This window comes from Scardinius erythrophthalmus (assembly GCF_964197995.2).
Source record: "Scardinius erythrophthalmus genome assembly, chromosome: 5".
Taxonomy (NCBI): domain Eukaryota; kingdom Metazoa; phylum Chordata; class Actinopteri; order Cypriniformes; family Leuciscidae; genus Scardinius; species Scardinius erythrophthalmus.
In genome coordinates, this window is record NC_138225.1 from 5,939,897 (window position 1) to 5,956,794 (window position 16,898).

Sequence of the window (16,898 nt, forward strand, 5' to 3'; positions counted from 1 at the left end):
AGAAATCTTTTGAAAGATTTTTTTAAATGTCTTTTCTGTCATTTTTTAAATGTCACTTTTGATCAGTTCAACGAGTCCTTGCTGAATAAAAGTATTAATTAATTTACTGACCTCAAACATTTGAATGGTAGTTTATGAACCTGTTTTTGACCTGAATGAGAAAACTAGCTGTAGAATAATGTTAATGTTTGCTATAGCACTGAGAATGCAACATGGATGTGAGAATTAAAAGGAATCCAAGCATTTGCGTTCACGTATGGGCCCAATGTTTGCTGTTGAAGAAACACTGCTGTGCATTTCGAGGTTGGGAAAGCTAGCAGCCCTCCACTAACGTTCGATCATTAAGAGTGAAAATAGCCTGTATTGGCTGAGGCTGAAGCACAATCACCTCACCGCAGGAGAAACCGACACAAGCCGCTCTCGGTGTGGGCGAGCGAAGAGCTCAATTCATTACGCAGAGGTTAACAAGCTCCTATTGAGCTAATGACTCTAATGGATCTTTGATATCAACCCACCGCAGTAATTCTGCTCTAATATCTCTGTGGTGGAAACTTTACTGTCATAATCACACCTCGGATATTACTCGGGGTCAGAGCGTGTAGTTATTATGGGACCGGCTGCTCTAAACACTGTCGTGGAACTTTATCGAGGGGCCTTAATGTGCGACAGTTAACGTTTATCATAAAAAATGATGGCGTGTGAGAGAGAAAGAGATTTAGAGAGAGCGAAAAAGAGCAAGAGAGGTATAGTTTATGCTTTTAATTAGATTTTCACTCTCATGGTTGGTTCAGGCCTGTCTTTGTTCGCCGACTAGCTCCCTCTGGCATCGCTATGTATCTCTATTTGGAGTGGTGTAATATCGTTATGAATCAATTTCATTGTTCATTTTGGCGATTGTGAGTAAACAAGGTTAAATCTGTTCCATGCCATGAAATGCTGGTGTGTAATCGACTCATAGTGTGTTTGAGTGTTTTGTGTGTCTGTGTATATATACTGTAGTGCATAAGACTCAAAATGAGACTCATTATCTGGTTCAAATAGAAACTACTACTGTGGTTTTTGTCTCGCATGGTCTAGTTTAGAGTTGACATGAAACTGAAGTTGCAATAGTCTTTTCTTCTCTATTGTGAGAGGCTTCTCGAACAAGAAAAAATATATATAGGGCGGGACTTGATTTTGTCCACGGGGAATTGATTGGATGGTTGTGGTTTGCTATTGGTCAATCTCATGTGAGTGACAGGTTGCTCCGCCCTCGTCATCAGAGAAGAGAAGTGATGTCGCTACAAGAGGGAGGGGAAGTTATTTTGATTACAGATTACAAGGGCAAACATGAATTAAAAATAAATAAAAATATTAATGTGCATGGATACATTATTTATAATAAATATTGCAATGTTCCATAAAAAAAAATTATGGTCAATTTTGATTTCATGGTGACTTTAAACAGACGTGTTAACATGTTTACGCAATATAATGCCATTCAGAAACACATTCACAAAGTCAAGTAAGTTTCCAGTGATTTCTGGAAATTAAGACTGATCATTTATTATGTGGTGGCTGATAGTACTAGGACAAATATTAAATTAATTGAATTATTTAAATATTTAAATATCAAATATCAATTAATTTGAGCTCATATAAAAAATGCATGTATAATAATTATAATTTGAAGAAAAACAATTATATATGATAAAGTTTTAGAAATGTAGTATATGAAAAATGCTGCACAGGGACTTATATAATAATATAATAATTTTAAACGACTATAAAAACAAATCCTAAAATCTGAGTTTCAATCAATTCATTGAAAAGGACAGATTAAACTGATTCACTGAAATCGAATTGAATTGAATTTACTAACTCTTTTTGGGGGGGGGGGATTTTTGAAACAATATTTGAAATCAGAGACAGTAATTAAATATCTTGTTCTTAATGATCTCATACTCCAGTATATACAATACTGTTAAAAATTTTGGGGTTGGGAAGTACAGTACAAATATACAGTAAAAACAAGAACTGTTTTCTATTTGAATATATTGTAAAATGTAATTTATTCCTGTGATCAAAGCTGAATTTTCAGCATCATTACTCCAGTCTTCAGTGTCACATGATCCTTCAGAAGTGTTTGTGATAATTATTCACATGCACAATATCAGCGAATAACACAGAACAGTAAAGAGAGTGAATGGTCCAGATTAATTTGCTGTGTCTGTGTTCTTGACAGATCTCCCAAAGAGAAATTCAGCAGGGATTCAGTTCGGTGCCAGTTTTAAATTCATATTCACAATAATCCAAAACAAAAGCGTGTGTGCTTACAGATCTTAATGTGAATGCACCACATTCCATTATTGCTGTCATTGATTTTCTTCCTGTTTTTATATGTGTGTGTGTGTGTGTGTGTGTGTGTGCATGTGCTTTTACATGCTTTGTGTGTCTTTTTATGCTTGCAAATCAGTGCTGTATTGAAATTCATCCAACAGTCTATTGTTAGGGATGTTTTTAAGGCACCATTACTGTTGCTACTGCTCATAGTGATTTGAACAAACCTCTTAATGTTAAGGTTCAGTGCGTTTGAGCTCCAGGTACAGTATGAATAATTCCTCAAATCATGTGTGCTGTAGGAGAGGACTGCTGTTACTTTACTAACTTATAAAACAATAAAACAGGTGAAAACATCAAACAGACTAACATTGAAGGAGGGACCCGTGTCTAGAAAATCACAGAGACTTGACCAATAAGCAACCTGTCAGTTTTGCACTACACACTTTTTCTTCAGAAATGTTAAGATCTATTTATATTTTTTCCGCAATTAATTCAGCTCACTAATAGTCACTTAACATAAAGGGCCCTAACTTGCACCCAGCGCAATTGACTTTGTACACCGACGCATGTATCATTCCTATTTGACACCCGACGCACAGCGCGCTTTTCCCTCCACAGACGCACGTCTGTAAATTAAGGAATGAACTTGCGCTCCCGGAGGCAGTTCAGTGAAAAGAGGAGGCTTGTTCCGGCACAAACGTTCCCTGGTGCTATTTTGCAGTTCCAGAAAGCAATTCCACCACTGACCAGGAAAAACCTAGTCTAAAGTCAGTGGTGCGTTATTCAGATGCTATTTTAAGGGCTCATGCTTGGCCATAATGTAGCGTGTGCACAACGCGCATATACTTTACTTCTACACAGAAGCAGGCAGCAGTTCCCATTTTTGCAAACCATACATAATTACAAGGAAAAATATTCCACATGAGGGAAATCATTGTGGTGTACATGAAGATGTGAAAAATAGGCATAAATCTAGCTTACACATTTACCCAAATTATCATACGCCTGTTTAACCGAAGCTAATTTTGGGTGGTTTCTCCATCCACAATGTCACTTCTCTGTGTTTTACGGCCCTGACGAGAACGTCTGTCTCCTCGGCTGTGAACCGCTCCTGGCGTGCGCCTGGCAAATCCACCGTTATAATAGGAATCCGCCATGGCACAAGCGCGCCTGCTCTTAAAGGGAATGTGAGATGACGCTCTGATTGCTTTATTTCACGTTACGCCCAAACCACACCTATGAGTAATGAAGCTACTTCAGACCAACCCATTTTAGATGTGCGTCGGGTGCAAGAGTCATTTATCCCGCCGGTATAATAGCAGCAGCGACTGAGATCCGCCCACAAAGTTACTTACGTTTCGCCTTGGATTCTTGACTGTTTTGTAGTTAATTTCAGCATGAGGTATGCCGGCTATTGTTTGCAAACTTCATATTTTAAAGGTACACTATGTAACTTTTGTCCCTCTTGCAGTTAAAAAATATATAAACTGCTTAGATTTTGTGGAAGAACATTGTTTTGGTTGTGCTTCGGCTCTGTGATTGTGTGGATGAATATGGTTATCCGACTGCTCATAAAAGATTCACTACTAGACTTAAGAGATATAACCAGTTTAGATGGAAAGGATCTCAAGCTGACTATCTGAAGACGTTACTGTATCTTTACCCGTTAATAGACACGCTGCTTTCTTGTAAATAAATTCCAGCACAGCGTTACAACAACCTTAATGAAATGATCTTCATAATAGATAATGCTTTACGATGAACTCTGTTAGAGGGCTATATGGCCATTTATCTGTTCAATAAAACACCTTACTCTCCTGTTGAGTAATAAAAACGCCATCATCTCTGTTGCTTTTACAACATTTCAAATCCCTCAGTTCTCAACATCTCCGAAAAGCCAAGCCAATGTTGATTCTTGTTTTATTACGAGCTCTGTCGCGCTCTCTTTTTCTCTGCAGACTCTCCTCTGTTGAGTGATTCCTGTAGGTTTGAGTTTTAGCTGCTCCTTGTCAAACTTTTTCACTCGTTGTGACAACTAACCTTTACCAAAAATGTCAAAATAGCCGGAGCAACTTTATGACGAGACACGCATGGGCAAGTGACGAATACACAATTTCCCACGAAGACCATCCCGACAGGTCTAAAATATAATCACTTATAACAGGCTTACCGTAGTGAATCAGGGTACGACAAAAACACGTTTTGGAAGAAGGATTGATGATGCATTGATAGTGTACCTTTAACATCATTTTTAGAATCTCTAAGTTACTTTTCTAGAATGTTTAGCATGCAAATTGTAACTGACAGTGACTGTAATATTTGCATGCTCTTTTGCAATTGCTCTATTTACTTGATTTGTGATTGATCTTTTCTTTCTTGCATTTTTAAAACTTTCTAAGCCATCTTTTCTCTGCAAACACACCGTGTAGTGTTTCTCAGGCACGGCCGACAGAAAACAAGTGTTTTGAGATGTGAGTGTCATGATAATAGAACTTAAGATTAAAACTTTAACATGATTCTTCTGCTGCCTTGCAGACACTGATCTTTCCTTGGGAAATGCAGATTGGGTTCCCTGTTTGTTTTCTATTTTAATTTAGCTTGCTCTTTAAATTCTTTACTTTCTTTCATTATCTTAATTAGTATTTCTGTCTTGTTTTCCAGTACAAATGATCTGAATTAAATTAATTTTTATTTTTAGACAACTTAATTTGTGGAACTTATTAATTGATCTCGACACTAAAAAAAAAATATAAGCTTCATTTAAGATATATTTCCTGAAGTCTTAAAACCTATGCAATTTTGCTTCTCACATACATGTACATACATACAGGTTTTTTTGCAGTGTGCGTGTGTGTCTGCATTGAGTTCTTGACTGTAAAACACAGTTTAGATCATCATTCTTGACCTCATCCTGTGTGAATCCTCTTTTATAGCTGTTTGACCATGAGTGATGTTTGTTTAAACATTCATGTGTGTGTCTTTTCATTCTCATTTCATGTATTCTGTTGAAGGCTACAGGTTTCTCCCGTTCACATCCAGCATTCTGCACCAAATGGTGCCATAAACACACAAATCCCCTAAGCACTAAACAAATACACACAGAGGAGGGTAAGTGTGAGCTATTGATTTCTATCAGGGAAAATTTCATGGAGACATTGAGGGGTTCATTATTTATACATACAACAGACATCTCATCCAGAGAGTTCAAGTTATTGGAGCAGGATTGGGCATGAAGCTGATATTTTTACACATTTTACATTAATGCATTTGACAGACGCTTTTATAAGCGACTTTAATTGCATTCAAACTACGCAGGTCATCAGTTCGAACCCATGACCCTGAGATTGATAACGCAACACTCTGCTGTTTGAGCTACTGGAATGCTTTTTGACGGGAATGTTTACACAAAATGCTTGTCTCCTCTTTGGTTAGAAACATGAAAAGAATTGTTCTTGGCATATTTTTCTAGATATGTTAGAAAAGCAAACACAGCCATCCCAAGGCTTCTTTGATCCGCTGACACACTCGAAACTCATGCAGCTACACTTTCTTTGCAAATGCTTCTAATGCAGATATTTACGTTGGATTGCCTAGTTTAGGATACATGAAAACATTTTATTTTAAATGTGCAATCAGATTTTATTCAATGAAATTGAATAAATTATTTATGCAAAAATCTGTGCTTGTTCTCAATCAATGTGGATCAGACGTTACGCTCTGCCAGTGTGAGTCTGATGTGTGTGTGTGTGTGTGTGTGTGCAGGTTTGGTGGTGAGGGAAGCACGGATTGAGATTTCTCGACAGCAGGTGGAGGAGTTGTTTGGTTTGGAAGATTACTGGTGCCAGTGTGTCGCCTGGAGCTCTGCAGGAACAACCAAGAGCCGCAAGGTGCACGTCCGCATCGCATGTGAGTATAAACACACTCACACACACACGAGTCTTTGCTCTGTCTGCTCTGACTGCAGGAGATTCACAGACTCTTTGGCTTCATGTTTATTGACACACACACACACACACACACACACCACACACACACACACACACACACACACACACACACACACACACACACACACACACACACACACACACACACACACACACAGTCTGTGAGATAGTCTGTAAGCTGGCTGAAGGTAATGGAGCATTTATGCAGATCAGAGACTGCAGACAGGACACAGTCTGGAGCACACAAACACACACACACACACACACACACGCACACACACACACACACACACACACACACACACACACACACACACACACACACACACACACACACACACACACACACACAGGGGACTGTCTGGACATCTCTTTATGGTCTTATTAATCTTGTTAATTTCCTGACGTTCATCTTGAGTGTGTGTGAGTTAGGAGCAGGTTAGCTGTGCGGCCCAAGGACACTTCACTGTGTGTGTGTGTGTGTGTGTGTGTGTGTGTGTGTGTGTGAGAGAGAGAGAGAGAGAGAGAGAGAGAGAGAGAGAGAGAGAGAGAGAGAGAGAGAGAGAGAGAGAGAGAGAGAGAGAGAGAGAGAGAGAGAGAGAGAGAGAGAGAGAGAGAGAGAGAGACACGGTGACTGAAGCTGACTAGCAGTACAACACAAGAAGCTTCCTCCTTGGGGATTCTTTCAGATGGATGGATGGATGGATGGATGGATGGATGATGGATGGATGGACGGACGGACGGACGGATGGATGGATGGATGGATTTATGGATGATAGGATGGATGGATGGAAGGATGGACGGATGGATGGATGGATGGATGGATGATGGATGGATGGATGGATGGATGGATGGATGGATGGATGGATGGATGGATGGATGGATGGATGGATGATGGATGGATGGAAGGATGGATGGATGGATGGATGGATGGATGGACGGACGGACGGTCGGACGGACAGACAGACAGACAGACAGACAGACAGATAGATAGATAGATAGATAGATAGATAGATAGATAGATAGATAGATAGATAGATAGATAGATAGATAGATAGATAGATAGATAGGTATATGGATGGATGGATGGATGGATGGATGGATGGATGGATGGATGGATGGATGGATGGATGGATGGAAGGACAGATGGAGGGAGGGATGAATGGAAGGATAAATAGATAGATAGATAGATAGATAGATAGATAGATAGATAGATAGATAGATAGATAGATAGATAGATAGATAGATAGATAGATAGATAGATAGATAGATAGATAGATAGATAGATAGATAGATAGATAGATAGATAGATAGATAGATAGATAGATAGAAAGTCCTCATAGATATATTTACATAGAAGGTGTTTGTGTATGTGTTGACTCATTCAGTCATAGTGTGAGCAGAGGTGCATTGTGGGAACTCTCAGCTGGGTTATTTTACGGGTGATTGAGCAGGGCAGAAATTTCTCTTTTTCACACGCCAACACACACAAAGATACGAACACACTCACACAGAAGCACACTCCGCAGACATACGGCCGCTATCACAGAGAGAGGCGAACATGACAGGAGGATTGAACAAGATGATAGATTATCTCAATGATTCACCGCCGACCACAAATTTACTGCCCAGATAAATTCATGTGAGTTTCTGACACACAAGCACTGTCCAGTGTGTGTGTGTGTGTGTGTGTCAGTGGAGATGATGGGTTCATACGGATCACGAGTACACCTCTTTTTTGCAGTTTTGTTTGGATGGTGATGGATGCTTGAATCTTCAGGTCGTTGTGAGCGATGTCTGTGTTCAAAAGTTCAGGATAGTTTTGCATTATGAAGAGAATGTTATCCACAAGTCACATTCACAGTCGTTGGAAAAACATGCACGTCATTTGAATTTTGGATAATAACTTGGCAATTATGTACAGCTTGTTATAAGATGTTATAAGATGTTATAACATCTTATAACATCCAAGATGTTATATTTACTTTAAATGTTTTATATTTCCAATATTATTAGTTTAGGGATGATGTTTAGTAATGAGTGTTATATATAATTAGTTCAGTGACTTGATACATTATTTATTAGTTTAGTGACAATGTATAGTATAATGATATATGTTATATTTGATGACTTTAAATACCGCTGGACATTATATGTGATTAGTTGAGGGACTGTGTGGCAGCTGTGTGAAGTCGAGACATTATAATTATGAATGAAATAGGAGTGCTGTTACAGGTGTGTGTGTGTGTGTGGCTTCAGCTCTTTTCAGGATATTAATGCTGTTTAAGATTTGTTGCTGTAGCAATGTAGAGCACTAAAACTATGAGTTGAATGCATTACCGTACGCGCACACACTCGCACGGACACACACCCCCTCTGAGACGTGATTTATTTGCCTATTACCTCGATCAGTAATGTGAAGGAAAACAGACATGCACAGTTTGTGTGTGTGTGTGAATGAGCAGAGTAGTAAAAGGCTAGACAGGCTGAAGATATTTGTCTCATGCAGACATGTGTGTTTTATGTCCAGTTGAATGGAGGAATCGCAGCGGACACAATTGAAGGTTCAGGGTGAGCAGCAGCTCCGGGTGAAATAGTTAAATATTATATTTCTTGATCTGAATATTTCTACAGTGTTTTGACAAGTGAAATAGCTCAGGGGAACATCATTTCAACTGTATTGCTGCGAAGTAGATTCAGAATGTTTTATGCAACAATTAATGTACAGTCAAATGTAGCTAAAAATGCTCAAGGTAAAAAATTGTCATATTTTCAATCATTATATTTCATCACATAGCCTTCACCATACCTAGAGATTGGCATGATTTTATTTCAGTTAGCCTAATAGCTAGTTTGATTTGCATTGAGAGATGATCTTATGGAAAGTACTCCATGCCAATCTCTAGGTATGGTGAAGGCTCTGTGATGATGTGGGGCTATTTTAATTCCAAAGGCCAAGGGAACTTTATCAGGATGCATAGTATCCTGGATCCATGAAGTAACTGGCCTTTAAAAATAAAAATCTGCCTGCCTCTATGGGAATTTAACATAGGGGTGTCCAGACTTATCCACCCTGTATTTTAAGGAAGAACATACTTATTATTTACGATACATTATTCATTCACAAAGAAAATTGGTGTCCTTAAAGGTTGGATTTTTCCATTTTTTTTTAATTAAGGCATTAATTTCAATTTCCAAAAGATGATTTTTTATTCCTCTTTTTAGTCAACTTTAGCATGGGTGTCTAAACTTATGCATAGCACTGTATATATATATATATATATACACATACATACATACATATATATATACACATACATATATATATATATATATATATATATATATATATACATACATGCATACATACATGCATATATAATGTATATATTACTATATCATTTTTATGGGCAATATCACATTTTTATTTATTATAGTATTATATTAAATATTAAATACATTTTAAATAAAGCACATTGTAAATGTTCAATATGACCTAGCGCTAGAGAACAGAAATGAAATCTTACCTTCACAAAGCTCACAGAGCAACAGAAAGAAAGACATTATTCACACGTCTCTGCATTTACAATTCACAGGTTCACACATGAGGTGTTAGATGGATTTGAGGAAGACTAGATGAGTTTGGCCTTCTCTCCGCGAGACCTCAAGTGTTAAACACCCACTCACACACACACAACACATACGAGCATGGAAAGACACAGAAACCGACAGGGGGAAATAGATATTCACACCCGCACGTGAACATTATGAGAATACAGTGAACGAGTTGAGCAGGTCATGCTTTGACCTGAGAATATGGAAGATGGTGGCGTCATTCACACGTGGCGAAATGTGACGAAACCAAACACACATTATTAACTACACAGACAGCATCACAGTGAGATGAAAATCAGTGCGTTAAGAAATTCTGCACTTATTATTATTGTCTGTTTTTTTTCTCGTATAAACCTGGAAATAAGCTTGAAGTTTTATAAAAAATAATATAAAAAGCTAAATGAAATGTAAGAAATAGTCTGCACTATTTCCAGGTGAATAATGAAATGTAAGTAAACGAGTCGCTTCTCTGTCTCCATTCTCCTCAGTCTTGAGGAAGACGTTTGAACAGGAGCCCTTGGGGAAGGAAGTGTTACTCGAACAGGAAGTGCTGCTGCAGTGCCGCCCACCCGAGGGCATTCCGCCTGCTGAGGTACACACACACACACACACCTCACATGTGTTAATACTGTACAGATCATCTTTGCCTATAGGGATAAATGTCAAGTTCTATCTTGTGTCGCCAACTGTCAAAACAATTTTATATAATTACACGTCAAATTAAACAATATATATATAATACATTTTATAATATATAGATTATATTATTATATATATTTATATATAATATTATTATATTTATATATATTATAAAGATTAAATATATAATACATATATATATATATATATATATATATATATATATATATATATAAAATAAATCTTGGTTAATGTTAATAAAAATATAATTAATTATAATAGAAAAATAAAAATATAATTAATCAATTGTGACCCTGGATCACAAAACCAGTCATAAGTCGCACGGGTATATCTGTAGCAATAGCCAACAATACATTGTATGGGTCAAAATGATCGATTTCTCTTTTATACCAAAAATCATTAGGATATTAAGTAAAGATCATGTTCCATGAAGATATTTTTTAAATTTCCTACTGTAAATATATAAAACATGTATTTTTGTGAGTGAATGCAGCACAATCGTGAACATAAATGGAGAAATGTAAAGGAGATTTTCTCAATGTTTAGATTTTTTTGCACCCTCAGATTCCAGATTTTCAAATAGTTGTATATCGACCAAATATTGTCCTATCCTAACAAACCATACATCAGTGGAAAGCGTTACTCATACATTTAATTAATGATTTAAGTACAAAATTAGTACTTAAAATGTACTAATTAATTTCCAGTCTTCCTAGTTATCTAAGAAATCGGACATTGTTCCTCTTTTGTATGCATACTGTACATGTAAATGTAAAACATGTTAAATAATACCTTTTATGCCTTTTTAAATGTTCAACTTTCTTTAGTGTAATGTTGCTGTTTGAACATGAAAAAGCTCTGCAAAGTTATAAAGCACAAAGTCCCTCCAGCGGGAGTTATTCTCTATATCAGTGTCACTGTTTCTGAACTCCCTGAGTTTTCTTCTGGGAATAAACGCGTCACAATAATCCTCATTTAAATCATTCCCGCCCAAGAAGTTTGATTAAGCCGGAGCAATAGCACAGCTGTACATAAAATATTGCAATATTTTATATTGCAAATCAGAGCTAGAAGAAGACAAATTGTTGGTGCGAGTCTCGCTGACTCATCTGTGACCAGGACAGCGAGTCTTTGTGGTGTATCGAGAGCTCTGGAGTCCAGGGTAATGTCGGCATACTTCCAGTCCACATAGGATGAACCACATCCAACAGGAATAACCGTCTGCACAAGAGGAATCTGTCCTGTCTGACTGGGATGTCCAGGTACTAACCCGGATCAGATCCAAAAAACATAAAACCACATCTGCCCAACTCACTGCAGAATTAAATGCGCACCTCGACTCAAAACTGTTCATCAGGAAACTCCAGAGTCAATATTCATTGTTAGCTTCTATAGCCAAACCTTTGATCACTCGTGCCAATGCCAAATGTTGGGTTCATTGGTGCCAACAGTGCAAATCCTGGGCTGTGGATAAACTTGTTCTCTGATGAGTCCACCTTCAATATCTTTCCCACATAGCTGCAAACTTTAGACCATTACTGTATGTTGTAGTTGTGTATGTGCACATGTTGAGCTTGTCTGTCATCATGTGTGTGTTTGGAGCCGTCAGAGTTCTTTCTGCTCCTTACTTTGACCCGGAGGTCTAGGTTTCCCAGAAGACCCGTAAACGACAGCTGCGGCTCCCAGAGGACACGTCACACACACTTACGCGCACACATACAACGAAAACACACACACACACACACACACACACATTTGGGCCGAGTAAGTTGAGTTGTGAAGAAGAGCCATGTGAATTCCACCGAGTGCTGCTATATCTCTCTGTTCCGCTCGCTGACTCTGTCTAGACTAAAAAAACCATCGCAATGTCCCTGGATGTTCCCGTAGGGTGCTGGGAATACCACGACCCCGGTCAGGATCCACATTTTCAAGTAAATATCATTTGCTGTTTCTGAACAATGCGAGCGACTGACCTCTCTGTTGACCGGGCGTACTTTCTGAACACCCACAGCGTGAGCCACAGTCGTTCGGGAGCCAGAACGCTTTAAAATAACACTGTGCTTGAGCAGAAACGAAGATCCGGCCAATCACAGAGCCCTCATTAAAAAAAAAAAAAAACACTGTTTCCATGGCGATAGAAAATATACATACAGGTTAACCTGGACGAACCAGCAGGCCATAGTTGCAGACGAAGACCTCCACTTTATACAGTCACAATTATATTCTTGGCCTCTGACACACACACACACGTGTAAAGCATAATACAGTGGCTGGAGTTTATATACTGAGGGAGCGATGAATGGTGTGCTATTCATAACATCCGTAAAATCTGCAGAAACCATCAGAACGCGGTGGGAAACACATATGCAGATACACTTAAAACACTCTAGAGATGCACATAAACACACACACACACACACACACACACACACACACACACACACACACACACACACACACACACTATTGAGACTCAAACTGTATTTCATACTCGTGTTGTTGAAGCTGCTCTGTAACTGTGGCTCCACGCTTCTCATAATTTAAAGTAGTTAAAGTAATTTACAGTACAGTCCATGTAATTAACAGAAAATCACAGATACTGAACTTCGTCTTATTAGATTTATAGGTATTCCTTAACACACTCCATTAAACACTGGTAAGAAGTCTCTTACTGTACGCTCACCAAGGCTGCTTTTATTTGATCAAAAATACAATAAAAACAGTATTGAATTATTATTACAGTTTTTTAGGATTCTTTGATGAATAGAAATTTCAAGAGAACAGCATTTATTTGAAATAGAATGTCTGTGTGTGTGTGTGTGTGTGTGTGTGTGTGTGTGTGTGTGTGTGTGTGTGTGTGTGTGTGTGTATTTATTTTTTAAGTATTTGTTTTTATCTAATATCAACCAATTTGCATGTCACTAGGTTATATAGATTTAAAAATTAATTTTGTGTACATTTACTTTTTGATTAAGTTAATTATGCCTTTTCTTAGTAGAGGAGACCAGAGCTTGTTGTCACACTTTTAACTCAAGTGAATATTTCTCAAAGTAAGTATATATTTGAAAGTCAATTTCATTTTTCTTCATAAAGTCATTTCCACTGTCACTGCCCAGGACAAACTGATACAGTTCATTGAACACATGCTTGCTTTATAGCATGTAATATCGGGGCATGTTGTCACACTATATGGAGGTTTTTTGTTTGTTTTGTGCAAAGGAAACCTGCTATTAAACAGGCTAATAGTATTTATGCATGAAAAACATTAATGAAATACAAAACTATATAAAACATACAAAAGCGCTGCACAATTGTTTCAGCCAAAATAACTTGCAAACATAAAATACATGAAATTACAACATATAAAACACATGTGACAACTGATACTGTGACAACCTTAGTTTGGACTGCAAAATACACAAAAATAAAATAATGATTTAATTATAATGTATATTAAATATTAATTATAGCTTGTTTTGATCTTGGTGTTATAAAAGTAGCACGTGTTTGTGTAATTGGACAGTTGACTGGTGACAGCCCTGGTCTCTGCTTTCCTAACTTGCTGTGTCGGGGTTGAAATATTATAGTAATTGCTTTTCCAGTGTCTATGGTGGTTATGACTCTGATTTTTTTGGATCTGTTCTGGGAGAATATAATTTAACCGCATACTTTACACTGCTACTTGATGGGGAAGAATAGCTTGTTAGCAGAAAAGCTGCAGTATTTGAAAAACAGCTAAGCTGCTGTCACACTACTGACAGTAAAGTTAGCAGCCTGGCTTGTTTTAGCTTCTCCTCAGCGCTGTTCCACACACACACACACACGTTCGACAAAAAGCTGCAAAACAGCTTCCAGCAGCGTGTTTGATGCTTCTGCAGCCTCACAGTTAATATCTCCTTCATTAGCTCAGAGCAAAAGCACTTTACTGTGTTTTATGCTAATGAAGATGGAGATTGTTTACGGTAAAAGACTTTTATGGCAAGCCATTAATTAAATGTGCCGATGTTCTGTATGTTGGTAATGTGTCAGCATGTGTGTAAATTTTGAAAATGCATCTAGAGATGGAGTGAGTTATTATGTCCGAGTCGAGTTAATGCAGTACACATGCTGACACGTACATTTTGACATGTATGCGTGCACACGCCAGGACAAAGTCATAAATTTACTGTATCTATCTACGTGTCCGTTGACCAGTAGCATTTTAATATGGCTTGAACCTGTTGCATCACTATCATTGCATAAGAGGTTAAGACTTGTTTTCAGGGAATGTATCGTTAATGCAAGTATATTTTGTTAAGAAAAACAGTTGTGCTGCTTGATTTATTTATTTATTTATTTTTTGGAACCATTTTGGAGACATTTAATGCATAATTTTTTTTATGCTCAGTGTCGAGGAAAGTAAAAAGTACTGCATTACAATATGGTGTTACTCCCTATTTTTGGCAACTATAAAACAGTTTAACTTTGCTACGTTAAACTGGTCTCCGTTTGCGCTCGGAAAAGAGCGTGGAGCAAAAATGCCACCAAAATTAATAAAAATGCCCCCCAAAATGTAGTTATTTGTATATTTTGTTTTTCTCTCCCTAATTGTTCAAAGGTATGTTCTGTAAAAAAAAAAAAAAAAAAAAAAAAACCAAATGGACAGTTACTATTACTACTTTTATTCTGTAATTCTATTTTGCTGACTGAAAAAAAAAAAATAAATAAATAAATAAATGCCCCCAAAATTTAAGATACGGGCAAAAAAAGTATTAATATTTATAAATAAATTAATAAAATATCCTCATATGAGTTCTTGCTATTAATATTTATAAAGGATGTAGCTGGTTAAGCAATACCACACGAGCAAGAGTGCTTTTGTCCGTGTGTGTGTGTTTGTGCGAGGTGTGTTTAAGCTCTCAAGCGAGCGCAGAGGTCAGGAGGAAGTGTTTTCCTGAGTGTTTCAGTATTTATGTGTGTGTGTGAGTGCTGAAGTTCTTTAACATGTGGCGGCCGTGGGGAAGTGTGTGTTCATTATGCAGGACTCAAGGGACCAATCGCGCACGCTAAACACACCTGATCTCCATGCTGACCCGTAACCGCAAATCTGGCCCTGCTGTCTGCAGCTGTCATTTATCTCAACACGCTTTCATTCTCCTGCTCTCTCGTTTTTTCACTCTCCCTTTATGTTTTTCGTCCCTCTATCCATTCATAAACCCAACCGTACCTTTTTCAGGCTATTTGTGGGCATTTTATTAATATTACTGTATACTAAATTAGAGCTGTCAATGAATTTTTCAAATGAAATGAACTAATTACATGATATTCTGATTTATTCATCTAATTATTTGAATTTGAACCGTAATTACTTTAATAATAGATAAACAATATATATTATTATGATAATTGTACTTTACTTTAGTAATCATAATCTTTTATATATCAATCGTATAATTTTTCCAGGTGCACTTAACATAGCAATATTCATAAAAACGATTTCTCTTACCCTTATCAATGCGCGACTGTACCTTTAAGAGTTTCATGTCGACGACCTCTTTGCATGTGAAATGAATGACAGGCTGCAATTGAGTTTGCAAGCCATTATATTGTGACAGATTCATGAAACAATCCACAGCATTTTAGCTTCAATATGTTCTGTTTAGAATGTTGAGTTCTGAAAGTGTGTTATCACATACAACAAACTCTTTCATTTCAAGAGATCAAGGAGAAAGAATATGAGGCCTTAAAGGGTTTCCTTCTCCAATACAATAAATAGTACCTATGGCCTTAATGATTTCTTCATGGATATTTCCAGTCATTTGTTTTAATGTGCCTGTAGACAATTAATATAACAAATAAGAGTGGTGATATGAAAGGTTACACGCTGAGGTAATACTGTGTGTGTGTGTGTGTGTGTGCGTGCGTGCGTGCGTGCGTGTGTGTGTGCGCGTGTGTGCGTGTGTGTGTGTGTGTGCGTGCGTGTGTGCGTGCGTGTGTGTGTGCGTGCGTGTGTGTGTGTGTGTGTGTGTGTGTGTCTCTCTCTGTGGAGTTTGTGATCTCTGGTGGTTCTCGGTGCATCTGTGTTGTGATTAATGACCGTCTCTCCCCTCAGAGAGCAAGACACCGCACAATAACAGCTCAATACATCTCTCATCTCATTTCTCCTCTGTTCTCCTCTCATCTTAGTTTTCCTATTCTCTCTTATTGTTCAAAAATGGCTCTTTCATAATAACTCAGTGGAGATCTAATGGAGTTTTTAGTTAAATAAAATTTAGGTATCATCTTTGCCTAAGATATTTCTTGTGAAATTCTTTAAGAGAAGTAAAAAGGAAGAAATAACACCATTTGCTTTAAAAAAAATCTATTTTAACTATT

General features: G+C 37.5%; 1 protein-coding gene across 3 annotated transcripts in view; it reads left to right on the forward strand.

The window, feature by feature from the left end:
• The window catches only part of unc5ca (unc-5 netrin receptor Ca), a 156,666-nt gene that overhangs the window by 61,856 nt on the left and 77,912 nt on the right, over positions 1-16,898 (forward strand). For all 3 annotated transcript variants that reach the window (XM_081365378.1, XM_081365376.1, XM_081365377.1), the window contains exons 3-4: positions 6,085-6,228; positions 10,373-10,476. In XM_081365378.1, the coding sequence (XP_081221504.1) occupies positions 6,085-6,228; positions 10,373-10,476 (248 nt within the window). The remainder of the gene's footprint in view (positions 1-6,084; positions 6,229-10,372; positions 10,477-16,898) is intronic.